Source organism: Anser cygnoides, chromosome 26, assembly GCF_040182565.1.
Source record: "Anser cygnoides isolate HZ-2024a breed goose chromosome 26, Taihu_goose_T2T_genome, whole genome shotgun sequence".
NCBI classification, from domain to species: Eukaryota; Metazoa; Chordata; class Aves; order Anseriformes; family Anatidae; genus Anser; species Anser cygnoides.
In genome coordinates, this window is record NC_089898.1 from 2,526,350 (window position 1) to 2,552,020 (window position 25,671).

General features: G+C 46.1%; 2 protein-coding genes across 5 annotated transcripts in view; both read right to left on the reverse strand.

Moving 5' to 3' along the window:
* Positions 1 to 7,300, reverse strand: part of LOXL2 (lysyl oxidase like 2) — a 47,376-nt gene extending 40,076 nt beyond the window's left edge. The window contains exon 1 of the mRNA XM_013202100.3: positions 7,123 to 7,300. The gene's annotated coding sequence lies outside the window, so the exon portion shown is untranslated. The remainder of the gene's footprint in view (positions 1 to 7,122) is intronic.
* An 8,786-nt stretch (positions 7,301 to 16,086) lies between these two features.
* Positions 16,087 to 24,922, reverse strand: ENTPD4 (ectonucleoside triphosphate diphosphohydrolase 4). 4 transcript variants are annotated; one of them, XM_066983583.1, is made up of 13 exons: positions 24,800 to 24,922; positions 23,761 to 23,879; positions 23,290 to 23,487; positions 22,643 to 22,848; positions 21,973 to 22,123; positions 21,783 to 21,886; positions 21,113 to 21,172; positions 20,723 to 20,853; positions 19,049 to 19,215; positions 18,503 to 18,827; positions 17,875 to 17,960; positions 17,482 to 17,643; positions 16,087 to 17,202 (listed from the first exon to the last, which is right to left on the reverse strand). In XM_066983583.1, exons 2-13 carry the CDS (start codon positions 23,766 to 23,768, stop codon positions 16,974 to 16,976), a joined length of 1,827 nt encoding a protein of 608 aa, XP_066839684.1. In that variant the 5' UTR covers positions 23,769 to 23,879; positions 24,800 to 24,922; the 3' UTR covers positions 16,087 to 16,973. The 4 variants fall into 4 exon arrangements, with proteins under 4 accessions (XP_066839684.1, XP_066839683.1, XP_013057564.1 ...); XM_066983582.1 differs by having other exon boundaries at positions 20,699 to 20,853; XM_013202110.3 differs by lacking the exon at positions 24,800 to 24,922 and adding an exon at positions 24,156 to 24,478 and having other exon boundaries at positions 20,699 to 20,853.
* Positions 24,923 to 25,671: the final 749 nt, after the last annotated feature.

Genomic DNA, 25,671 nt, shown 5'->3' on the forward strand with positions numbered 1-25,671 from the left:
TTGCAAAAGCAATCTCACCTAGCCTCGACTGACAGCCTGGTGTTAATGATCTCCAGTTTTTGGTTGCTAAGCCTGGATTGGGTCCCACAACCGCTAAATCCTTACATAAGCTAGCCACGGTATGAACTAGCAATTTTATTTTTTTTTTTTTTGACTCATTGGAAGAATTTCATCCGGATACTATGCAAAGTTTAAAGGCTGGTGATTTTTCTGCCCGCTTCCCACTCATGTACTCCCCACCCAGCACACGGCGCGGTCGAGTAGCACACATGGAGGTTGATGGTTGAATAGTTTCCAAATGAAGCAATGCCAGAGAGCAGTGGGAAAAAGCTCCCCAGCCCTTTAAAGCTCCATTATTTCCTGGCAGACACCAAAGGGGAGGGAGAGGGGGAAAAGACTGGGCTCCAAAACCAGATGTCAAGAAGCAAAAATCCTTCAGTGTTTTTGCCGGGTCTCAACTATCCCAGAAAAGCGTTCAGAAAATCACACGTGCATGAAGACACAACAAAACTCACTAAGCAGCCTTTCAAGCTAGAGAGGAGTATCAGCAACAGCAGAGAACCAGCCTGAAATTCAGGACACCTCGGTTCAAATCTCAGCTCCAGCACGAGCCTGCTGTGAGACCTCAGGCAGGTCACTTCCAGAGCTGTGCCTCAGTTTCCCCTGGTCTTACACAGGGCTGGCAATAGTCAGCTTCCTCCTGATGTGCTCTGAGACCAGACTGAGACCTGTACATTTTCACCAGGCATTCGAAGAAATACTGGCATGGAGACAAGGTATTTTTCCAATTTTTGCAGGTCGGGAGGGTAAGGCTGAGAGAGGAATAAAATGAATTCCTGCCCCACATCAGAGCTAAAGGGGCAGAGAGGAAGAAAACACAACCGCTTTCACAAGGCTGCTCCCCTCCAGCTGCAAACAAAGGGGATTTCCCAAAGCAAATGCAGTCACAGGGCAGGAGATATATTCTGTAAAAATAAAAGGCTCCCAAGTCCAGGCACATTAGCACTTGTCAGACACGCCTGACTTCAATACCTTCTAGTATGGATTTCAAAAGAAACCTCTTACAACATTTTCCAAGGATACAAGATGGTTTTCAGCCCAGAGGATAAACACATGGGCAGAGCAATTGTTGGGAACAGTATAAAAATAATAATCAAGAAACCCCCTTAGATCATAACGCAGAAGAATAACATGTTAGTTATAAGTAGAAATACTTAAGATGGGGATAGCATCGAGCCCAGCAGAGCTGCAAGCCTGATGGTCTTCAGAAAATCTGGTTTTTGCTCCTAATCTTCTTTAAACATCTGTTTTGACATACTTCATTTTACATAGCTGTTGTTTCTTGCTACTGCATAAATTGGATTTAAGAAGCCTCAGCAAATACTGATCAAAAACTAAGTCGGTCTGAAGTGTCTCTGCATATTGCTGGGACCTCGTGAAGCATCTGCACGGTCTTTGCGCAGCAGGCAGCCACACGAAGGATATTTAAGAAGGCAAAGGCAAATAAATGGTGGTGTGTAGCCTTACAGTCACGTCCTGAAGGAAGCTCTCAAGAGATAACGACAATGACGTGCCTTAACAGAAGACGCCAAATTCCCCTCTAGCTTACGGTTTATGGTGCTCCAGAAAGCTCAATAGTAACCCAAATAAGAACATTTTGCAGGAGAAAAGGACCAACAAACGATGTGTAGCTAGCAGGTCAGCTTGTTTCGCTTTGTCCCTCTTCGTGCCAAGGCAAACACTGACCAGCGGTCAGCTCCGTGCTCCGGCTAATAGGGGTCTTTCGTGATCAGAGGCCAGGGAATAGCCAAAAGCTCTGCAACTCCAGTTTCCAGGACTGCTTCCCATTCAAACCAAAGCTCCCGGGTCGTTTTGCTGAAGGACTTCAGCCAAAAGACACAACAATTTGGGGAAACCATTCAAGAGGCAGGATGTAATAGCTACCAGCTGAGAGCGGCGCTCCCCGAAGCGTTAATTAATAAAGCAGACAGACCGCTGCGCGATGCCAGAGCCTTTTAAAAACGTCACAGCGCTGGGAGACCTCGCAGCCCCCGAGCAGCTTGGCAGGGCTGGGATGGCACAAGAGACTTCCAGATTATTTTAACGGGTACCAAGATCACCCAGGGAGGTACCAACTCGAATCATAGCAAACCTTGCAGGTGTAATTTTCAAGTCTTGGTGGGTCAGCACCCCAGGAGCCCTAAGATGCCAAAACGCAGGCTAATTTGCTTTTGTCCCCCCGAAGCTTAGAGGCTTTCAGAGTCATGCAAGACTATGAAGAAACCATTAACCATCGAACTTGAGAAAGCCTGGGGAGGAAGGATAAGGTTGCCTGAGAGCCCCCCGCTCCACAGAGGGGGGTCTGACTACCAAAATGTATTTTAACGAGCCCGTGTGAATGCAATCCTGAACCTTCGCCAAGAAAAACGACTCAGGGCACACACGTTTTGTGCTCAGGTCGTACAGCTTTGTGTCCCATCATCATCAGGATACTTCGAGGAGCAGTTGAGGCTCCTAGAGGGCCCAGGAGGAGGTATTGGGAAAAAAAATAAATCAGATATCTCCCTTTTAGTCCCATTAAATCTGTGGAGGTGAATCTCGGAGGGATTCTCCATTAAGCCCAGCACAGCAGCAACTCCACGCGCTTCGGGAGACAACCCTGCAGTGTGTACGAGCAACCACAGCCTGCTTTTCCTTCAGGTCATATTACCGTCCGCTTCAAAACAGTCACACATTCAAACACTAAAAGACAAAGCTTCCACAGTGTTTGCATCACCCCAGAAATAAAACCGTGCATACCCAGCGGTCTTGTTTATTGAGGTGCTTAAGAGAAACTATTCAGACTAAGTCACGATGTCAGGAAAAGCTGAGTCCCGTGGAGGTTGAGCACAGGAATATTTCAGTATTTCCACAAGAAACCTTTCTGCTTCCCACCGAGACAACAATAAGGATTATGGAGAGGAGATGTTTGGGCATCTTCTGGTGGAGGCATCCGCTCATCCCACCCATCAGGGCGAGATGTCCGTGCGGCTTTCATCAGGAGACAAGACAAGCAGTAACAACTGTTCTAGAGAATTGATAAAGCAATATTTGGCAGCACAGAGGATTTTACAACGCTTCTTTCACCACTCTTCAACGAGAACATTGATGACACAGTGACAGACTCAAGTAAGAGCATTTGAGGATACAAACATGGACAGCATTAAATAGGAGCCAACTGCACACATTTATCATAGCATCATAAGCCAGAACAACAAAATTTAATAAGTATTTAGATAAACATGCTCATCTGCTACGACCAAGATCTGGACACATTTTCTCAGCAAGTCTCGAAGGGAGCCGCACATGCAGAACTACCCAAGAACAAACCAAGGCTTAGATCTGCAAGATGTTTGCTCTGTGCTGGCTATTCCCTCTACTTTAGGGCTCATTCCTCCCCTCAAATCCTCTCTTTAATAGCCTCCAGACTTAGTAATGATGTAATCCTAAAAGCATATATTTTGGTCTCCCCATTCAAAAGAATCCAAGACGGAGCATTAAAAACTTTTTCTAATAAAGTCAGTGGAAAAGCCAGGAAAATACTCCAGGTCTCCTGGCTCCCCATCCTGTACTTCAGGCCATAAGATGATTCTCCATCACTGTGTTAACTTGCAATTTAAGGCTTTAAGGCATGCTCCTGCAAGCTGCTGACTCAACCCTTTTCAGGGCTCCAGTCTTAAAAGGAACAGATAGACACACAGGGAAGCGTGCAGCAATTTCATTTCAAAATGTTGAGCTTTTACTTCTTCAGAGAATCCACCAGGTGAAACTAATAGGCTATTCATCTCCCCAAATCAAAAGCCTGTCCAAGCAGCACGAATCCCTTTTTAATTTCACCAAATCATCAAAACAATAGATCAGCTTGGACAGAGCCAGAAACACCGGCTTTCCTGCTCCCCTCCTTCTCCAGACAACAAAAGGAAAGTCTCAGGTGGTTGGTTCGCAACTGTAGATCCAGCAATGCTCCGTTAAGTTACCTTAAGACAGCAAATTTCACATTAACGCACACTGGCCAAGTGCAACCAGGAGCAAATCCAACAGTCACTTACACCAGGGAAGCTAACAAATGCAACCTGCTTCTTCCAGCCTGGTGGGATGCTGCAGGGAAAGAGAGAAAGTCCCAGTATGCCCTGTGGGAGCAGAGGTAAAGCTGACACGATTCAAACCCATAGACTTGCTCGCCATCACTTGCTTTTGAGGCTAGACACAAAAAAGAAGTCCTGAAATACAAACACAAGTTACAAGAATAGGACAGAAAAGGCATTTTGCTTCTGTTTTCATTTGAAAGACTGCTACAGGTCTAACTTTAAAAATAAAAAAAATAAAAAATTAGTGTTTGCCTAACCCCCTGCATCATCATTTGGTTGGATCCATGAGATCCAAACCTTTAGAAATATGCTGATCTCCAGAGTTGCGTGGACACAACAATTGCAGGGCCAAACACCCGATTCCATGCTCAGCATGTTTCACGCAAGGGCTCAGCTGAATGCATCCCACAGCTTTCAAATCCAGGCTGCAAGCTCTTCTCAGATCTGTTCCTTCAACTGAAGCAATCCACATTTGCTTTGTTTTAGCCCCTTGACACATTCATTTACCTCAGACGGAAAAAACAAACAAACAAAAAACCTTGCCCAGGGATCTGATGGACACATGCAGCATCTTCTCTCCATGCCACAGCTGCAATTCAAACACACTTCATTTTGGGAAAAAGTCTTTATTTTGCTTATCTCTTCCCTTTGCCTGGTGTCGAAGAATGAAGATGAACAGAGATGTGAATCATGACAACCCTCAGGCTCCTGGCCAGCACCAGCTGGCTGTTCCACAGACCTTGTGCTCTACTCTTAATAGGAAACAGAACTTATTCCCAAAGACACTTCCAAGACAGTTAAATAAAGCGATTTTTTTTAAAAAACAAACAGCATAAGTTCTTTAATTCGCAGCTAGTGGATGCTGTTATCACGAACAAGTGATCTGATCTCACTCAGCAAAAGCAACAGCGGCAAAAATAGCTACAGGATTCAACTCTTTTCGTTAAGAGTACGTGATTAGTACATGAATAAAAACTTTACAAAAAGGTACTGCATTAAAATACACAGCTGACACACATTCACAGAGCCAGAACACACACGTGCAGTCCCTAAGGCTGAAGAGCATTAGCAAATCCTCTGAAAATGAGGTTCCCCTCACACCCCTGTGTAATGCTGTCTTAATTAATAGAGCCTAACCCGTCAGCACTGCAGACACAGAACAGGTTGAGTTTAGACCATCGTGTTATCTGTCCGCATTCCAACTTTCTTATGCCTTGAATAACAAATTTCCATCAACATTACTACAGATTAGGAGTGGGATCTTTCTCACTGTATTTGCAGACATTCATAGTAAACATGTGCCTGCACACACGCTCCAAGAGCATTCCCCAGAGAGGGCTTTGCAAGCCCAACTGACCGGTGATGTGCTGAACTCTTCCTTCCACTGAAGTTGCCATCTCTAAGAAAGGACATCACTGTGTTTTTAAACAGCACCAAAGATGTTAAGGCCAGGTTGGATGGGGCTTTGAGCAACCTGGTCGAGTGGAAGCTGTCCCTGCCCGTGGGAATTAGATGATCTTTAAGGTCCCTTCCAACCCAAACCATTCTGTGAGTCTATGTTATGAAACAATCCAGGAGGAGAAAAGATAAAAGGTTACAAAGAACACAAAAAAAAGCAAGAAACAGAAAAAAGAAACACGGAAGGAAAGTTAGTGGTACAGTAAGGTGAAGACAATAATCTTGGGAGTCAACCTATTGAAAAAACAGGAGAGAAAATATATAAATATATATAAAAATAGGAGAGAAAAAATAACGACAGAACATTACTAAGAGTGAATTTTGGGGTCCATCAAATATTAGCTCATGCTAATATTTCATGTTTTCTAACTGCTCTTTAGCTTCCAACCAAGGAAATTCCACCACTGTGGGTGGCTCAATACAGATGAAATGAAACTGGCAGGTAGGAACCCTAAAGCCAATTAATTTCAGCCCCTATTCAGTACAAATCTGAAAGCAATGCTGTCATTATGAGCCGATTATAGACCTGCTAACCGGTATTCCTGCTATTGCTCCCAGATAGCTTAACCAGGATCTTTGTGTATAGTCTTCTAGACTGTATAGGACCTTAGATCTTTTTTTTACCTACACACAGTAACACTTTTTTTTAATTAGACAACGAAAAATTAATTGAAAAGAAGGCAGAGTTATCTGTGTGCATGCTGAAGAATCAGAACTCAGCCAACCCCAGCCGTGTTCATTGCAGACAGGAACAGTCCCACGCTTCCGTGCTGCAACTTCTCAGGTGAATACCACTGCGTATCCTGCAGGCACATCCTGAAAACTGCTGCGATTGCTTCATGATAAACCAGCCTAATTAATACAAGTTGCCGGTAGGCTGCAGGCTCCTTTGCAAAGGGTGTGAATCCCAAGCATGCCAGCAGAAAAGTTTCTTAACGAGGGACAGATCTGCTTCACACCTTCTGCCCATCTGCACTGAAGCCTTTCCCTCTGAAAGAGCACAGTTGTTCAGAGAGGAGAATTTAAACTGCTTCTGAAGTTTAGCGGGTGACATTTACACAATGTTGACGGCACGTAACGTAGCTTTCTGGTCTAAATCAAACATATTTTAATAATCCTACTGAATACACATTGCCTCGACTTGTAGGCAGCCTGCAACATGTCTTTTTTTTACTTCATTAGTGCGTGCCTGTGGGCAAGCAAGGGGAGAAAATCCTTAACTTGGGTCACAACATCTTTGCGAAGTGACTCTGAGTATCTGTGCCATCCCACCCTTGCCAAAGCAAGTCTCAGGAGATAGGAATTGGAAGAATCACCTCATCCCCAGCCTGTTATGTCTAAACATCAAGCTTAATAACTGACGGGAGAGAAAGAAAACAAGTTCAAAGAGGAAAAAAAAAAAAGAGAAGAAGCGAGATCAAACTTCCAGCCCTGAAGCAAGAGAGGGTTAGAAATGTTTAAACCAATCCATCAGCCCCTGCATTCTCTAGAAATAATGCCACCGTCCTGGCTCGTAGTCTCTGGGGTTTGCATTTACCTGGGGGTTAGTGGTAGGCTGTGCTGGAGGAGACCCCTGTCCCGGCGTGCTTCATGAAGCTCTTTCTTCTGGGCTACGCGCGCCGCCTGAGTGGTCCCCTCTGCGCTGGAAAATATCCTGCAGCCAGAGAAATACGCTGCAAGAAGCTGCAGCTTCCTGGCAAATTTCACTAGAGTTAGCCAAGCAAACCCCTCCCAAGACCCAGCCCCTTTAGCCTCAGCTCATAGCGGGTGATATCATGGGCTTGTCCTGTAATCTGAGCAGAAGCACTGCAAACAGAAAAGAAACCGGGGGGGAAAACCTAGCCAGGATTGCAAGGAAGGAGGTGGGTTGGGAATGTGAATGCTTTCTCAGGAAGTTCCTAGGGAACAAATACTTAGAGTCACATCAATATCAATGTTAAATAAAGCTAAGTGATCGATCACAGCACTTTTTAAGCACCCCAAGTCGGTTCAGAGCCTCTCCCATACAAAAGGGCGCATGGTCTTACAGCTCAGCATCTTCAGACTTAGATCCCTTTCTGCAGCTCACAGACTTTGCAGCATGCCATCTCCGCAGCTATTTGGGTATCACCACCCTTAACCCTTCTGCATCCAGCAACTCAATATTTTCCGGCTGCTCGATATTCTTAAAGCTCATAAATACAGCAGCTCAAGCTGCACAGACTTAAAAACCATCCAGATCTGCAGCAAGAGTTACTCCATAGTCCTCAGTCCGGAGGAATAACTAGATGCTAAAAACAATTCTTCATTAAAACAATAGCAGACCAAAAATCCTGACCTCAGCTGTGCCAGAAAATTCAGAGCATCTGTGTCGGGAACAGCTAGCAGTCAAAAAGAAACACTGGACTGAGATGGTTGAAAGAACTCTTCCATCAAGAAAAAGCAGCTAAATCAGTTAGACGTTATTCTGAGGACTGTAAACTTCTGCAATCTTTTCAGTTGGAGTGGGTTTTGGTTTTAAAACTTTATTTTTTTCCATTTTGGCTTTTAATGCATCATAATCAAACTGTTTACTTCTATTTTTTTCCAACTGTGAAAACAACAACAACAACAAAATGGTTTTCAAGTCTCTGTTCCAGAGAGCACCTTGAATTTTTGTTTTCTGACCCAATTTTGGACAGCAACACATCCTGAAGTGTCTCAAAGAATGGAAATTTACTTTCTCACCAGCTTTGTCCACAGGTACTTAAATCTATGTTTAATGGGATTTTCAAACATGTTGGCAGAAAACTGATAGACACACAAAGAAGAGCAGGTATTCACAAAGGCTGATTTTAGAAGGAATATCCCCATTTACTTCAGTATATTCATAAATGAAATGTTGAATTTATAAAGGACTTTCTAGCAAACTTTCCCTAGCACAAGACTGCTTCCTGTAGCACACTTGTCCACGTCAGTCCTGCCTGCTTGCATACAAATTACCAAATTATCTTGAAAAATTAAGGTGCTTTACCTATATCCCTGGATACATTTCCATAACTACAAGAACACATCTGCCACCAGACTTCTCCCTTTTCAGAGGTTTCCCATCACTTCCCAGAAGCAAGGGTTCGGCCCAGCAGGAGAAAGGTGCCATTACTTGCTGGCTTACGAGATGTTACCACTCCGAGGAGACTCTGCCAGGGGAAAATATTGGCAGGGAGATGATGACCATGTTTCCCATGGGTTGGCAAAGCCTTCTACAGAACAGTCCCCGAACGTCAAGCCCACAAAGTCATTGAAACAAAGCTTTGCTCTTTCTCCCAAGAAGTCAGCAGAAGTGGTCAACGGCAGTACCCACAGTGCCCTAATTCTCCTGCATCAAACACCTATAAAATTATCGAAATGCTGCAAATTGCGATGAGCAGCACGGCTATCAGCAGAGCACCACCTGGTGGGTCATCAGCCGGGCTGGACTCGCCTTGCTCAGCCTCAGGGACATCAGGGGAAAAATGAATCAGAGCAGAAGCTCCACGGAGCAGAGAACTATTTCAGAGCGGCAGGAAGCTTGGCCGGAGGAAGGAATGTGTGAGCGTCTGCTTGATCGGGGCACAGAGAAACATGACAGCCTGCTGGAGGAATGTTTGCCGAGTGCCTGGGTCGGGTAAGGATACGAGCAGCAAATGCCATGCAGGCTTCCAGCTGATGGAAGGGTTTGCTGGTTGCATAAAGAGAAACGTTCGGCAAGAATTCAGGAAAGTTCTTGAGGGTAACACGCTGGGTTCAGGGCAGTTTGCTGCCCTCTTCGTATTGCAGCTGGTTAAGACTAAGAGACAAGCACCCAGCAAAATAAATTGACAAATAAATAAATAGAAAGCCCCTCAAAACCACACCGTCTACAGGAAAAAAATGCTGCTTCGACTGGGTTTGCATCATTTGATCATGTAAACGGGAGTCCAGGGAAACCACTTAGGATATCCTGATTTGGAAGGGGCCCACAAGGATCATCAAGTGTGACTCCACACAGGACCACCCCAAAATCAAACCATACATCTGAAAACGTCTGCAAATGCCTCTTGAACTCCGTCAGGCTCAGTGCTGTGACCACGTCCCTGGGGAGCCTGTCCCAGTGCCTGACCACCCTCCTGGTGAAGACCCCCACGCCAGCAGCCTAGGTGTTTCCTTCTGTCTCTGCCCGAAGCACACACCTTGCCATATGGACAAGTCAAGACTGGATTTGACCAAGCAGCCACAGTCATGGTCTGTGCTCCCAAAAATTAGGTACGCGCTATTAGGTTCTATAATCTCCTCTAATCTTCAGTTCTTTTTAAAAGGGAAGGCTAATTTGCCTCCCTGAGCCTTATGTTTTCACGCTGTAGACTCTCTGGAGCCACCGGTCCAAATCTTACCCGGGTCGACTTGACCTCTCGAATACACACAGCGGATACGCCGAGCTCCGTAAAGGTTGCTTTGCACAGAGATGATCCAGGCGATATCTGAAGAACCGAAGGACCTGACTGTTCTGCGAGGTGTTAGCGACACGTGGCAATTTTCACACCAATTGGCCCCAGTGCAATATCCCTGCAACGTGCAATTGGGGTTAGATTGCTGCTTTTGAGCTCACAGGATGGCCAAAAACACCAATGATTCTAGAGAAGTAGGTTTATGAATCCCTCAACAGAGGGACAAACCAATGTATTTTATGTAAATTGCTTAGTCCCTACTGGAATTTCTATGACTTACACATTAGGAGCTTGGCGATGACTGGACTGACCTCCCAGACCTGATCCTCTCACCCTTTTTATTTGGTTGCTGCTCCACCCTAACCATGGCAAGGTTTGCACAGTCCCACGTCCATGTGGCAACTGGAACCCAAAGCACCACAAGCCAGAGCTGCTTCCATTCCGGGAGGGGCCCTTGCATAACATAGCTCTTCTGCAGCCACCAAGGCTGGAAAAAATGAGATTCATTTCTGTTAAGAAGCAACTTTAATCCTTTGAGACCTCTTTCTGCTCTGCATGTGTTCTAGTTCACGTGTCAATGCAAGGCAGGCAATGAGCACATCACACTTACTCTCCCTCATCCACGTGATTTTCCGTGCTTTGCAGAGTCACCCCCTCACAACTCCTCGGTGCTGCTATTCAGATTAGCTCACTAAAGACACTGCTGACCTCAGTGCTCCACAAAAACACTCCAAAATGAGAGCTCTGCTGAATTCCAGGCTTGTAACAAATAGCACATCTGAACAGAAGCATGGGTCAGCCTCATATAAGATCTATGGTCGACACATCTTCCACCTCTACGATGCACAATCCAGAGATTAACACACCTTCTACATCCACTCGCTACCCCCATCTCCATGCAAAGGAAAGGCTCCTACGCCAAGGAAGGTGAAAACCTGAAGCCCCATGAACTACTCAGAAGAGCTGTACTTGTGAGATGAAGTCTGTTCTTGTATTGCGATGCTTAGGAGGCAGCAGCTGTTCCTTCTTGGTCCCAGGCAGCTCGAACAAGAGCAGCACGTCATGGAGAAAGCATGTACGTCTTTCTTGCATTTCTAACCTTAACCCTGTCAGGAAAGGTGTGGGAGGGAGGCCGGTTAGTACTGAAATTTCCTAACTGGAATGTGAGCTTCTGGTTTTCCTAGGCCAAGGAAGACCCAAGCACAAGGCACTTTGCAAGCACTTTTCATTCTCTATCTGTACGAGCTCTTACTTGGAGATCTTGGCTGTCTTTGAGCAACGACTTAAGGAGTCAGCTGCCGAAAGCCAGCTTCCCACAAGCAATCCCCCAACAAAACACAGGCAGCATGCAGCGTCTGAGCAGCACACACCAACATCCTTCCCCTTGATACAGGTTCTTGTCAGACCCCCTCTGTGCAACTCAGCCGTACAGGGGGAGATGAGCATAGGAGAGTATAAGCAGAGCGTTGCCCCTAAAAAATGTAAGAATAGAGTGATTTCTAGAAAGGAAAGCAGTTTATGAGAAATCCAGCTTCACTGACAATGCTGGGGGAAAGCGCTGTGAGCTAATCCCACGCGTGCAGTGAAACGACTCGCACAGTAAAAGCCCAGGAAGGATGACCGCGTTTTGTCACCCTATCCTGGGGGATGGCAGAGGTCCTAGAGGCTTACCATCCCCTCCCACTAGATGGCAAGAGTCCCCCTCAAACAGCAGAGCATCTGCAAGCACAGACTTGTGTGTCCAGGGGTCAAGAGCCGGAGGAGTGACTTCTGGCCCTGAAGAGCCCTGAGCAGTCAGAGCTGACCTCCAGTCCAGCCTGTCGCAAGATTTATTTTGTTGTGATCGAGAAAGCTGCGTCCAGGAGAAAAGGAGAAGAGAAGAGGAACTGAAGGGAGCAGAATAAGGGTGGTTGAGTGTCAGAGGGGGAGGATAATCAAGAACACAATGTACTGCTCTCCATTACACCCGGGCAAACGCAGCAAATCCCTCCACATCCTTAAAAGACATTATGGAAACATCTGTTTTAACGTCTTTTGTGCTGATTCACTGTGACGAGCCAAAGAACATGCCTTAACAAGGTCAGCCTCTACCAGTGGTTCTGCTCTTATGCAGAAAACCTGAACAATTGGTTCAGAGACTCCAGCTGCTGAATTTGCAAGAGGGCTCGCTGCAGGGGCAGGACAGGGGCTGCAGATGGGAACATCTAGGCAGGAGGTGCATTGCACACCCCTGAGTCTGATCTCACCGTTTCCTTGACATCCTTCACATCTGCGTGGATCAGCAAGGAGCTGAGCACTCCCAGCTTTCACGGCAGGTGATGCACTAGGAGTTACCTGAGACTACTGCCTTGCTCCATGTATTGCTGCCTGCCAATTTGGGCCATGACACCCTCGAGAGCCCACTTAATGAGGGAAAAAATGGTACTGTTGTAATCTTGTTTGCAAGGCACCAATGGGATCATCAGCAGAAGAGAAATGCTGGTAAAATGCCATAAACGTGAGACCTAGGAATAGAAAACGTCTTTGATCTGGAGGTTCAAATCCTGCTCTGCACGTTATTTGTAGCAGAGAATGCAGAGCTGGTAGCTTACAGGTCCCTGGAAAACATTTAGATTTTAGGAAAACCAGGACATCACCTTTGTGACTTTGCAAGTTGCCTGGTACAAGTGTGCTGAGTGCTCCCTCTTGAAGGTCAGTGCCCTAAAAACATCTCCAGCACCACAAATTGCTCGTCACCTGCGAAGACACTGCTAACCCAGTCCCAAGCAATTTCCTAGCACCACTTCCCACCCATCCAAAGATATCCAAAAACGAGCAGGTGAGAAAGTCATTGTCATCCTCCCAGTCTTTAAAGAGAAATAGGGTGACCTGAAAAACAACCACCAAGACCAGGTCCCCGAAAACTACGCCCACAGAAGCTAGCACCCGGGGAGAGGGACACAGCAAGCCCTCACGAGGCTCGTTTCGGCTTACAAAGAGCTTCATGCGTTATTTAGTAGCAACAATGGCAGAAACAATGGGACAAGAAAGAACAAGGTGCCCCCGATCAGGCACGCCATCAAGTCACTGCTGCTGACCGTCCCCTTCGCAGAGTGCTGCGGAGAGGCAGAAAACCCTTTTGTTTTCACACGTTGCAGGGTTACCTCGGTAGGGCTGGCGTTCCTGGAGGAGCTGCGCGCCTCTCCCCTTCCCCAGGCTCTCCATCTCCACCCATTACCAATGTCTCCCAACCATTTCTTCCATTAGGGGCCACGCTTGGCCCTGTGTTTGGACATTTCCCATACGCAAAAACAAAGCAACAAAAAGATGAATGATACGTTTAAGAGGCCGTGAAGCCAAAAGCTTCGGTGTCACTCTCCCGTCCATTCCAGGTCACCGGGGAAGGTCAGAGAGCAGTGCCCTTGCCTCTCCTTTGTGCTTTTCTGCATGCCTTACCTGTCCTTAATGGACCTGGGGAAAGGACAAGGCGAACAGAAGCAGCAGGAGAAAGAAAACAAAGCATGTTAATGCAGAAACGGACACAAACAGATAAACACTGCCATTGGGACTTAGGAATCCGAGCCCAGGGACAGCAATACCTGTTTTCACTCAGTACCTAAGTCTCTCAAAGGAATCACATTTCCCCTCGTGCTGTTGTTTAGTGTAGTCCCTTGGGAGAAGGCTTGTCCAGGGGGTAGGGTGGGATGGAAAGGCTCACTTTTTTTTTTTCCTAAATAATCTGGAGCTGCAAAAAGAGATGCAAGAATAAGGTGGGTTTAGTCTCCTTCTCAGATATCCCAAATACACAGCAACCTTCATCCTCTTCCAGAGTCCCTGCCCCATCAAATCCCTACAGATGATCAGAAAAAAAATATGAAAAAACACAATAACAACAACAACAAAAAACAGCATAAAATCCACATAACATACACTAATTCTAAGTACTGGGACAAGACAGCCACATTTCCAAAGAAGGTAAGAACTGAATTTGCAGCTACTTGTCCCAGGATAATTCAAGCGCCAAAAAGCACAGCAGCCTGGTAGATCCAGGCGTTTAGGTTTGGCGCTTCGCTGATTGCTTTTGAAAATCTGCGCCTCCTCCCCGTGCCTGTTGGGCTTTAAGCTCTTAAAGCAATTAAAGGCACCCGCACATCTGTCAGCCTCGATATTGCAAACGCTAACACGCAGCGAACTCACGCAGAACCCCGGTGGGAAGGGCCTCACGCTGTCCGTGTGCTGAAACCTTGCTCTGTTTCCTGCAGGAGGACGATGCACGAGCACGGACACAGCAGATCTAGGCGCCCTGTCCCTTCATGCCGTGCACTGGGCTGCCAAAGCCTCGTTAGCCGTTAATCAGCAAGGAGCACCTCAAAGGCAATGCCCCCGAGGAGCAGACCGCTCGCCAGTCCTACCCCGCAGCCCGTCCCATCGCCTCGCGGACACAGAAGCAGCGAGGCTACAGGAGCAGGGTGACCTGCAGGGCGCTCTCATCACCTCCTCGCACTGACACACTCCCTGACCACACCAGAAGCTTGTACATATAGAATCTGTCCAGTACTCAGCACCGTTTGGTCCCCTACGCATGCCCCGATGGCCAGGCTGGTACTCCAAGCAGTATTTAATAGTCTCTCTTCTAAAACACACATCCACAGGACAAGCCCTACTTCTTTCCATTCCCCAAATCCAAGCACATCCCAGTTACGGCATTAAAAACAGCTCCTGCAAGAAGCAAACGCCAGAGGTTCAAAGTCATTGGTGCTCCACTCCTGGAGATACAGGCCAAGGACAATCGATACGTTTACAGCTTTGCATCCTAAGAATGCTGAAAATCCTCTCAATGCACTCACCCCTCTCCCAGCAACAGCAATCTACCAGAGGACCACTGCTAAATCAATCCGAAGGGACCAGGCAGTTTCTCTGCAAACCATCCTTCTGGCTTTGCTCCCCTCCCCACCATCCTACCACGTTTCTACTGCATCTTCTCGGGGTAGAGAACAGTCCTTCTCCAGCAGCGCTAAAACCTTTCATTTTGAGGCTAGAATGCCTCAGATAAGCAGTAGCAGCGCCGAAGAGCACCAAAGCACAGCAAAGTCTGTTTTTCCTTAGCCCTATGTTCTCCCAGTCCCTATATGCCCTGCTTCTGATGAGTGAAACGGCTTTCCCCTGTGCGCCCTTTGGAAAATTGATTAACTCATTAACTCAGCTGCCTCTCACTATGCCCCCTGCACCTGTGGGAGATCAATGGATTAACTCCAGCCTTGCAGGGAGTAAATAGAGCCCCCGTGCTACACCTGATGCTTGCTGCACTCCTGTCAGTCCATGAAACTGTGGATGGTCAGGGTTGTAACCGCTGGGAGTCAGGGTTTAAAGAATCTCAGCCAATTCCCCACCAATCTTTTAGTTAACATTACAGCCATAGAGATGTTATGCAGCAGAAAACCCGCACGCATGAAAATACAAATCCAAAAAGCAAGGGGAGGGAAAATTTAGCGGAAGGAAAAAAAAAAACAAGCTGTGAAAGTGATGGTCAGTGATTGGCATTATCACAAACTGACCCATCACAGGCATGGGTATCATTCCATCTAAGAGGAAATCTTGTTTGGATCCAAAATGTTTTCCTCAAGTGTTTTATGTTTTTTTCAGAAGTATTTTTTTATTCTGCATTCTGTATTTGAAACACTCCATCTCTTCTGCTAAAAGACACTTGGCATCTGCCTGGTTAGTGCCAAGTCACACCCTGACACTTCCTCTCCACTTTACCACTAACGTCAATCCTTGTCCAAAGGGGAACTGCGTTATCTAAGCACACAATTAGAGGCTCTGTACTCAGTTTTAAGCATCTCAGAAAGAGGAAGTACAGGCTCTGTAACAATCAACACTGTCAGTTGTCTGATAACCATTATCAGCCTAGGAGTGCAACAAGTTTGTGCTACAGTTTCAGACACCAGAAGTGAGAGGCCTGCAGCCTGTGCATTCACTCAGGGAAAAAAAAAAACAGCTCAAAAAAAAACCCAGCAGAATATAAAACAAAACTCAGATTTTTCTGTTCGTGAGAACAGAAGTGATTTATACTGTGCAATAAAAAATCCATACACCAGACGTTCATATAAATCCCACTTTTAATCATGGACAAATTTACTTTCAAGTAAAATTAACAGCTTTAAATAAAATATAAATTAACAGTTCAGAGTATTTGAAAACAAAAAAGACACTGTGCATGTCTACTCTAGTGGAAACAAGCCAAGGCATATTCCAGTTCTCTTCACCTTGCTGGAGTTTCAGGGCAATCTCTGAATGAAACAGAAATAAAAGATTAAAAAGTAGTGAGGTTTGCAACTATGGAGATACAGCTTCCTAGATAAAAGGGACAGATATTTGTGATATCAGATAACTGTCACAAATAAAACTGATTTAAGTAGTTCTTTGGAAGTACAGCATTGGGTGCAATAGATTTTTCTTCTCCATCACAGTACTTATTCCACAATATAAAATGAGAAAAGCTGATCTAAGAAGTTTTCTAACTGGCTTTTGAAAACCCTGCACTTCCTTTTCTTTGACTGAGGAGATCCAGAACTGAGAAGTCTAGCAATATCGATCCCGGAATCTGGAAAATAAAATAAAAATAAAGCTCATTCATCCTAGCTAACAGCATTTCACAGTCTCACCCACAGGACGAGAACTCACACTCACTCTCTTCTCTTACCACACAGCTTAAGTTGCTGCCTCTCACTTACTGGCATCGAGTCTTTACTCGCCCCATTACACACAAAAGTGCAATATTAAAAAAAATAAGTAATTTTTGGCAGATACTGTCTAATGAGACTAAGCCAAATTGACCCCCATTTCCCCGTATTTCCGAAGCCTAGCTGAACTCCACGCTCCAGCCAATCTTCTTCTTCAATGATTTAAAGGGACAAAAAGGAGAAACCCTGAGGCAAAAATGGCTTTTTGTGCAGGAAGTCCAATAAAAACTCTCCATCACAGCATCTCATAAGGCTCCTGAGATCTTCTGTGGTGGAAGGCCTTCCTCGATCCATAGGGAAGTAGATGAGCTATTGCGCAGCATTCGCCTGTGGATCCGTCTGAGCCTTAGCAGGTAAAGCAGGATGGAGAGCAGCACGATCAGAAAACAGACAAAAAACAAATAGTGATTGTAAACAAAGGAGAAGCTCCTCCAGTGGGAGTGACTTCCACGAAAGTTTTCTTGCTGGATGTCTCTGAAAAGAATCGGAGAGAGAACAGACATAAATTGTAAACCAAGCCTTGCCTCCAAATCATGTTACCAAAGAAAACAGAACCCTTTTTAGTAAAACAGGCTTTATCAGGCAGTACTTGAGCTACCTGAAACACACTCAGGTTCTGTATGATGCACTAGAAGCGGCATCTTGTCTCCCCCTATCTGTCAGCTGCTTTGCTATCCCTGTACCTTCCCTCATGCAAACTCTTCCCTTCCATCCAAAAAACTGTTTCCAGATATCTGAGAAAACAAGGGGTACCTTAGAGGTAAAAACCGCGTTCGGTAAAGAATGGCTCCCAACGTCCACTGCACCTCCTTATCGTACACCTGCAGGGCTGTCTTCAAACTGTTGTAGCTCACAGGAAAAGAGAAGCCACGGTGAAATACTTCATACATCCAGGCAGACTTAAAACACTGGTACCTATAAAAAAGAGGGTCATCTAGTCAGGCATTTATTTTTTTTGGCAGTTACAGAGTCCCAAAGGACTAGGGAGCACACTTGGACATGGGACTATCAGTAACTTTTACGGCTGATGCAATATTTAAGGTTATATTCACACTTTCAATGATTTCATTAAACGGACCATTTGGACATGACCGCTCCCTGGCAACTCTGCCTGAATGAATTTGCTGTACAAACACAAATACTTACTTCAATCTGTGGAGATCAGCATGCGATGCATAAAGACCACGGTCAAAACGTTCCCGCAGGACAGACCACTTAGTGGCACAATAATCCTTAAAGAAAGGGAAAAAAAAGATATAAACATTGCTTCTGCCTTGAAAAGATAAAAATGCCACTAGATAAGATGCTCTGTAAATACCAAAGGCTAGAACACTCAAAAATAACAGTTTCCTTTGCATTGCTATTAAGCCTGACCACAAATTTCACAGTATTTTGTACAAAACCATTTTGACCTGTACTCAGCGTTTGTGGGAAAATTAATACGCAGTAGGACTTAGATTGTTTAGTCATACACTTGGAGGTGAAGCCTGTTCTTACGGCTCTGACAGAGCGGGTCACGTTACTCTAGTTTACACCGTGGCATTACTGTCCCCAACAGGCTGATCCCTGTTAGGATTAACATCTGGGAAACTGGTGCAGAATACATAAAACAAAAGAGAAAGGAATTCTAAGGCATTCCTAAATAGAAGCAGGAGGTGGAAGCAGCATGGACTCCTCCAGTATCAACAGTTCTTCTGGAACTAGACCACCCTGCATCCCAGTGCTTTTACAGGCTAGCTGTTTCAAACTAGAGTTTCTCTGAAGAATACTTTACCTTTGCAGCTTTAGTAAACTTAGCAGCATTGTAATCTCCTCCCATGCGCAACACGTCCTCGGTGCAGTAATAGAACTCTGAGAAGCCATAGAATTCACTGTTCTGAAAGTGCACAGCAGGCTGATAGACACCATTAAGAGATGTCTGGGTTTCGTTAGTCTTGTTCATGAACGGCTGAATAATTTCACGACACAGATTGAAGTCTCCTGTTCCCCGCAAATACATTATCTGTCCGTTTTGATGAATCTCATCCTGAGCATCCAGGGGCAGGCAAGGGTCTAGGTACGGTGCATCAGAAGTCATGCCAGTCTCCTTGCCCAGCAGTCTGGTTAAAAAAAACCAACACAAACACAGTAACAACCGCAGCTCAGAAACACCAAGCTCCAAGTTACAACAGCATCAAAACAAAACAGCATCCTCACTTAAAGAAACTTCAGCGTTCCACATAGCACACTAGAAATTACGTTTTATATCAGGATACTTTACTAAATATATTTAAGTTCGGGGTTACAGAAGCCATATAGCCAAGGAATTGAAGCTAGTTACCTGTTCTTAAGTACCGTGCTGGTAAATAGGCTGTCTTCGTATCTCTGGCGTGCTGCATTCCCTCCAAAGCCAAGGAATGTTGCGACATAGACTCTATACACGTGCTCCGTTTGATGAGCATCGCAGCCCAAGTTGAATTCTGCAAGCAAGTTTTTGGCAACTTCCTCCTGTAGGAGCACAAGCACCACGATTAGGTGTAAACAACACAAACCAGAACCTGAATACTAGCTCTTTGAAAAACAAGACGCACTTGATATCTGTAAACATCAATCCTTACATGTCTGTTTTGCTTTTTATAGGTCCACGTTACCTTCGATTTGATAGGTAAGCATGTTACTTGCAGACAACCACACTGGATGCTATCAATACTTAAAGAACTGCTACTATGGACACTGAAGTACCTTTTCCCATGGAAAAGGACGTGCTATGGCTAGGAAGCTCAACGATACTACTTCTGACCGAGTCCCCATGCTATTAATTGCTAGGCTGCCTAGATTTCTGGTCTGCCCAGCAGAGCTGTTCTTCATTTTCCAGTTTGGAAGTTTTCAAGCTTTCCAGGAAACTCTGTCAGTCACTCAGCTCTCTCCACATACCAGTCATCAGTCACTTGCAGTAACTTCTCAAATATTTAAGGGATGTGTAGCAGAAGCACTTCGTGTAGAACATGCTTAGATAAGTAGAACAACATTGCGGGGTTTCCAACAGATGTTATAAATGAGAAACAGCAGTGAGACCGTAAGCACCACAGCCAGTTGTCGTCCTTTCTTTGCTTAGGAACCTGAACAGGTTCCCCAGCCACAATACCTACTTTGTATTGGTTTACGCTCAGATAAAGACATAAAACAGGCATCATCAATCAGCTGCTACTCTTATTTCCAATTAATACTCAACCAGGGCAATCTGCTCTGAATCTGAATGCCCACTCTTTTAATAGTCCAAGCTATTTGTTACACCACCTGTCTGAAAGGCAGTGTAGTTACTAAAACCCGTAATAATGAAAAACCATAATCTGGTTTAAAATACACATATAAAATATACACATATCTCATCATGACAGTGCACTGAGAGTCAAACCACGGGGCTTTTATGCTATTCTGACTTTAGATAATTTCTAAGTGATGTTAATGGGTGGTTATCTTATTTTAAAAATTCAGAAGCTACCCTAGAACTCAGTATGCTGCAATTAGAACAAGTGACATTCCCTTTAGGACTTTCAACAAAGGGATTTGCTTCCTACAACAGATGACTTGTGCTGAGGATGCAGGTAACATTTCAACAAACTGCACACTGTCATCCTCATGCCCTGCTTCTTCAGTTTCTACCAACCCAACTTATGAAGGAAAAAAGACATATCTCACACAAGTTCTTACAAAAAACAAACCTTAGGTCTCTAGAACAGAGTCCCGTAAATATAACACATTTAAAATTGTATAAACACACATGCACACACAAAGAATGCAATTAAACTTAAAAGTGACAAAAATACAAATGAGTTGCTTAGCTGATGAAGGGCTCATTTTTGCCATCTTCTCTTGCCTTTGTTTTGGATGTGATGTAATGAAGAATAGGACTCAAAACAAAGAAAACAGAAGAACGAAAATGCATTAAAATAAACCAAAATGAAAAGAAGAAAGTTGCACAGATAATAACCTGCTGTGAAGAGGCAAAGCTTACAGTTTTAGGGACTTCGTATGCTATCTGAGTCGACACTCCGCCCATGTCAAGAATACCCACTGTCCTCTTACGGAAGATAGCCTCTTTGTTTTCGCTGCCCGGGACGTGCACCTCCACAATGGCTTCATCCTCTGGATAAAAGAATGAAAAAAACATTGAAAAATACAGCCAGGATGGGCCTAAAGCAGCACTGCACTACTTGTAGCGATTTTTATTTTGTAGCAATGCAGATCACTGAACTTTCACCTGCAAGTTAAACAAATATCAGCATCTGCACGTGTCCTATTCACTAAAATCTTTATCTAAAAACACACCATAGACAGTGAAAGCACAGCAACGTACTTAAATCCTTCCTAAAATCCAAGTTAAATTCACGGTTAAGATACTTACCATCGTCTGTATGTTCAAATCTTCCAAGAACGAAGTTGATGCCAATCCACGCATACACTCCTACGTGCATAAGAAAACATACTTGGACATTTCAGGAATAACTTAAAAACAAAGAGGATTTTTTTTTTTGCATATGAGTTATGTCTCTGCTCATATTTTCTATAATAAAATATTTAAACGTTACACATTCCTGACACATTATTCTGCCTTCTTTTCCAAGTCAAGATTCGGACGAAAATCCCAATTCAATATATTAAACACAATTTGATGTCTAAACTCCATAAAAAAGCACCTTAGCTTTTAAAATGATTTTAAGCCTCTAGCAAGCCGATCACAACCAAACACCGCTCCTTTAGAAACCATTTTTCCCACTCCTCATCAAGAATGTTGTGCCTTATCCTGATCCCTCCTCTCTAAAGGGTGAGAAAATTGATTAAAATCCTTGCTAAGCACAGATGAGCTATTTTCACTGCTAATTAGAAAACATTTAGACAAGCTAGATCACAGCAGATGATTATCTCCACACTCCATCTGTTGCCACTGAGGAATAAGGTCTCACAACTGAACCAGAATTTTAAAAAGCCATAAATAAATAAAAAATTGTTCAAGTTGTACCCGGAAAGTAATAAATGTTTCAAAGATTAGAATTATTTTTCCAACATTAACCTACCTTCCTGCTTCCCTGAAATAACCTCTGCGTGCGAGTCCGAAAACAGAAAATCAAAATGCACGGGAATATCAGTGAGCAGATCTTCAAGTATTGCCTTCTGCTGGCTGCAAAATTCCATTTTGAGCAGTTAAAAATAGCCAAAGACATCGAGCTCGCTATTCTAAACACTAAAAATAAGACAGCGAATAACCTTTCTGGCAGAATCCTCATTCCTGCAGTGCACAGAATATAAAGAGGAGTCTCTTTGTGTTTTGCACGGGGCACGTGTTCAGCAGCAAAGCTCAGAAGCGGAGAAATGTAATCACTGACCTTCTCAGGAGAGCTGGCAAACTCCGAAATACCTAGCGAAAACAGATAAATACGAATGTGAAGCAACTCAAGCTTTGGGTATTTCCTGTCTAGGAAACCTTGCTAACCACCACAGAGCAGAAACAAACCAAAACCAAACCCAGGAAATCAACTACAGACATAAGAAATGAATAATTAAGCTAACACTTAATCACCCTCTAAACATTAAACAAAAGCCTTTGTTGGCTATATCACCTAATTAAATAATTGGTTCGGATAGCTTTAGAGAAAGCAGATTACTTATTCACTAAATAAACAGACCCGAGTTAACTGACAACTGTCTCCGTAAGCAGAGAAACCTCTCCCTCCTGCCTGTCAGCGTCACGTTTCAAGCTCTAAAGATGAACAAAGCTGTCTGCAAAGCAAACCCAAAGAAATCCAAAGGAGCGCCACGCTGACAACTTGCAAGTATCCTTTTACCCAGACATTTTAAATATAGGGCTTGAAAAAACAAAGGTCGGACAGACGGCTATCTAGAAAAATCACGCCGTAAAATAATTTCTTTCCGGTACCTGGTTTAATTTTCATAACCACCGGTTTTCTGTTCTTGTCCCTCATCTGTTTTATGTCCAGCAGGTCATGGGGGTTACCGTTGTGTCTCGGCCAGCAATACACAAAAATCCTAGAGCCGCTGCTGCCACAGTCCACAACGATTCCATAATTCAGATTGGGGTTGTTTGTGTCTGTAGCTTCGGTGTCGGTTACCCGGGCAAGATATCTAGAAGAAAACTTGGCGTTACCACCTGGCAACCGAGCTCCATATGGAAGCTTCTCTCAGCATCAGACTCCAGACAGGACAACAGTTTCCATCACAAGAATCACAGCTTGCAGTAGCGTGCTGAAGGAAAGTGACGTGCTACCCATAATAAGCAAACTCCCAGAATAAATACCAGAAGTAACTTCCAGAAAAAAAAAAAACTCCCTCAACATTCTTGCACCTGTAGTTTTCCTACCCTGCTACCAAAACTTTAAAAGAAGTTATTAGAAAGCTGAATTGCTGAAAAATTGAAAGGAATGTAGAAGGAAAATTTCATTAATAAAACAAATTTTTACCGATTTTCCCGATTCATTTATTTTATTCACACTCCCTGCCAGTGCCTTGTTTTTCACGCCAAAACCACATTTTATTCCTCTCTCCAAGAGTCTTCTCAGCTCTCACCTGTGGAATCTTTTGTCCCTGGACCCACGCCCGTACTTGTTGCGGATGACAACCAGCGAGTAGTACAGCAAGGAGACAGCGGCAGCGAGTATCCCGATCACGACGATCTGCCGCAACGTCGTGTTGAGCACGCGCGGACACCCCACGGGGGAGATACTGAAGTGCCAAGAAGCAGGAAGCAAACACGAGATGCTGATCCTAAAATTCAGAGAGGATAATCTGGTTTAAAGACGGACTTTGTTACCAAAAAGAGGCATAGATCATTTTGAAATGAGCAAAGGTTAAATGTTTTTCAGAGAGCTTTTTCCTTCGTTATGTTCTAGCTCAGTTTTGCTCATGCTCTGACTTCAGTCTAGACCCTGTTTCCACGCTCCCACCTCTGAATTCATCGTTAGCCTTGAATTCATAATCAGGTTCCCCGCCCTTCGCTCAAACGACACCAGAATTGGACAGCTCCTTGAGGATCCTTACCTCCCCATCTCGGGCTAGGAGCAGGACCGGCGGACAGCAAGCAGCTGGCGTTCCAACGTCAGCCGGTCACCTCCGACTGACACGGCACAATCACCCTCAGAGCCATTGCCCTCCTGCGCCTGAAATAAAGACCAGTGAGAGACAGGTGATCATCCGTACACGGTGACAAAGAGCACTGCAGGTCGAGGGAGGCGATCCCTCCCTCCGTGAGGCCCCACCGAGAGTGCTGAGCCCCATTTTGAGCTCCCCAGGACGAGACACATCTGGATGAACTGGAGCAAGCTCAGCGCAAGGCCACAAAGACAAATCAGGCACCGAAGCATCTTTCACATGAGGAAAGGCCAAAAGAATTGGGATTGTTCTGTGTGGAGGGAAGAGTTCTCGCTCACACCTACAAATATCTCACTGAAGGATGTAAAGAAGAGGAAAGTGCTTTCCTCAGTGACACCCGGTGACTGGAGGCACAAACCCAAACACAACAAATTCCACCTGGACGTAGGGAAAACCTTGCATAAGGAGGACAGCTGGACGCGGACACTGGCTGAGCGCTGCCCATCCCTGCAGATAACGCCTGATGGGATGCAGTCCGTGCCAGCCGCCCCTGCCTGCAGCTGGGCTGCCCCCGGCTCAGCTCAGGCAGCTGAGGATCTCTGGCTGCAGATCCTAAAACCATTAAAGTTGGAGAAACCCCCCAAGACCACCTGGCCCACCACCCCCTGGGCACCCCCTCTACCTGAGGAGAACCGCCTCCCCTCCCCCGACCCCCTCACACCCATTTTTAACCCCCCACCGCCTCCACACGCCCCCATCCCCCCCCCCCCGCAGCCCTCACACCCCAGGCCCGGCCCCACAACCCCCCCCCTCGGCCCCCCCTCAGGGAGCCCCTGCCCGGCCTCGCCCCCTCCCCGCTCGCCCCCAACGGCACCCCCAGAGGCCGGGGCCTCCCCCCGGGGCTCAGCAGCCGCCGTTCCCCGCCCGGGGCCCCCCCAGAGGCCGCCGCTGTCCCCCCCCGGGCCCAGACCCGGCCCCGGCCCCGCACCTCCGCGTTCGCCGCCTAGCAACGGGCCCCAGCGCCACTTCCGGGAGGCGCCGCCGGACGTGACGTAAGCACGCGCACACGTGGCACCGAGAGAGGGGTGAGGTAGGGCGGGGAGGAATTCATAGGGGGGCGGGGGGTGTTGGGGCGTGGCTTAAGAAGGGAGGGGGCGTGGCTTAGTGGTGGGCGTGGCTGCAGCGAGGGGGCGTGGCGGCGGGTGAAGGGTGCTGCGGGGTGGGGGCGTGGCCTCGGTGTTGGGGGCGTGGCCTCGGTGTTGGGGGCGTGGCCTCGGTGTTGGGGGCGTGGTCTCGGTGCTGGGGGCGTGGCCTCGGCGCTGGGGGCGTGGCCTCGGCGCTGGGGGGCGTGGCCTCGGCGCTGGGGGGCGTGGCCTCGGCCGTGGAGGGAGCGCGGGCGGGCGTTAGGACCCAGCCGGGGGCCGCTCGCTAATTGCAATTACGGGGCTTAATGACCGCGCCGCGCTGAGCAGGCGGGCGCCACGGGCATACCCGTAATGGGACGCGTGTAAGCACGCGAATAGCTGCTTAGCCGCCGTGAGGCGCGGTGCTGTGGGGCCACCTGCACCAAACCTGTGCGGATTTACAGGCAAAAAATTAAATAAATCTGACCCAAACGAGCCCAAATTTCGCTCAATTCGCCCCTCATAAAGTCCTGGGGGTGTTCCCCGAATTGTCACCACACCGACACCTCGGTGGCAGCGCTCCCCTTCAGCCAGGGTGGCACCGGAGCATCGTCACCCCCCCCAGAGCCCAGGTTGGGCAAAGAGATGGGAAATGGAGTTCTTCTCCAATTCCTCTGCTCCTCCAAAAAAAAGATGAATTTTGGCCAAATGTAAGCCGTGCTGGGTGCTGCCACCG

Bases quoted from the DNA above. Each gene is read 5' to 3' on its own strand.
- ENTPD4 (XM_066983582.1), bottom strand. The intron at 21,887-21,972 runs GTTATTCGCTGT...GGAATTTTGCAG, and splicing joins ATGAGGATTCTGCCAGAAAG to CCAGCAGAAGGCAATACTTG. The intron at 17,644-17,874 runs GTAAGTATTTGT...TCTTTTTTATAG, and splicing joins GCTGATCTCCACAGATTGAA to GTACCAGTGTTTTAAGTCTG.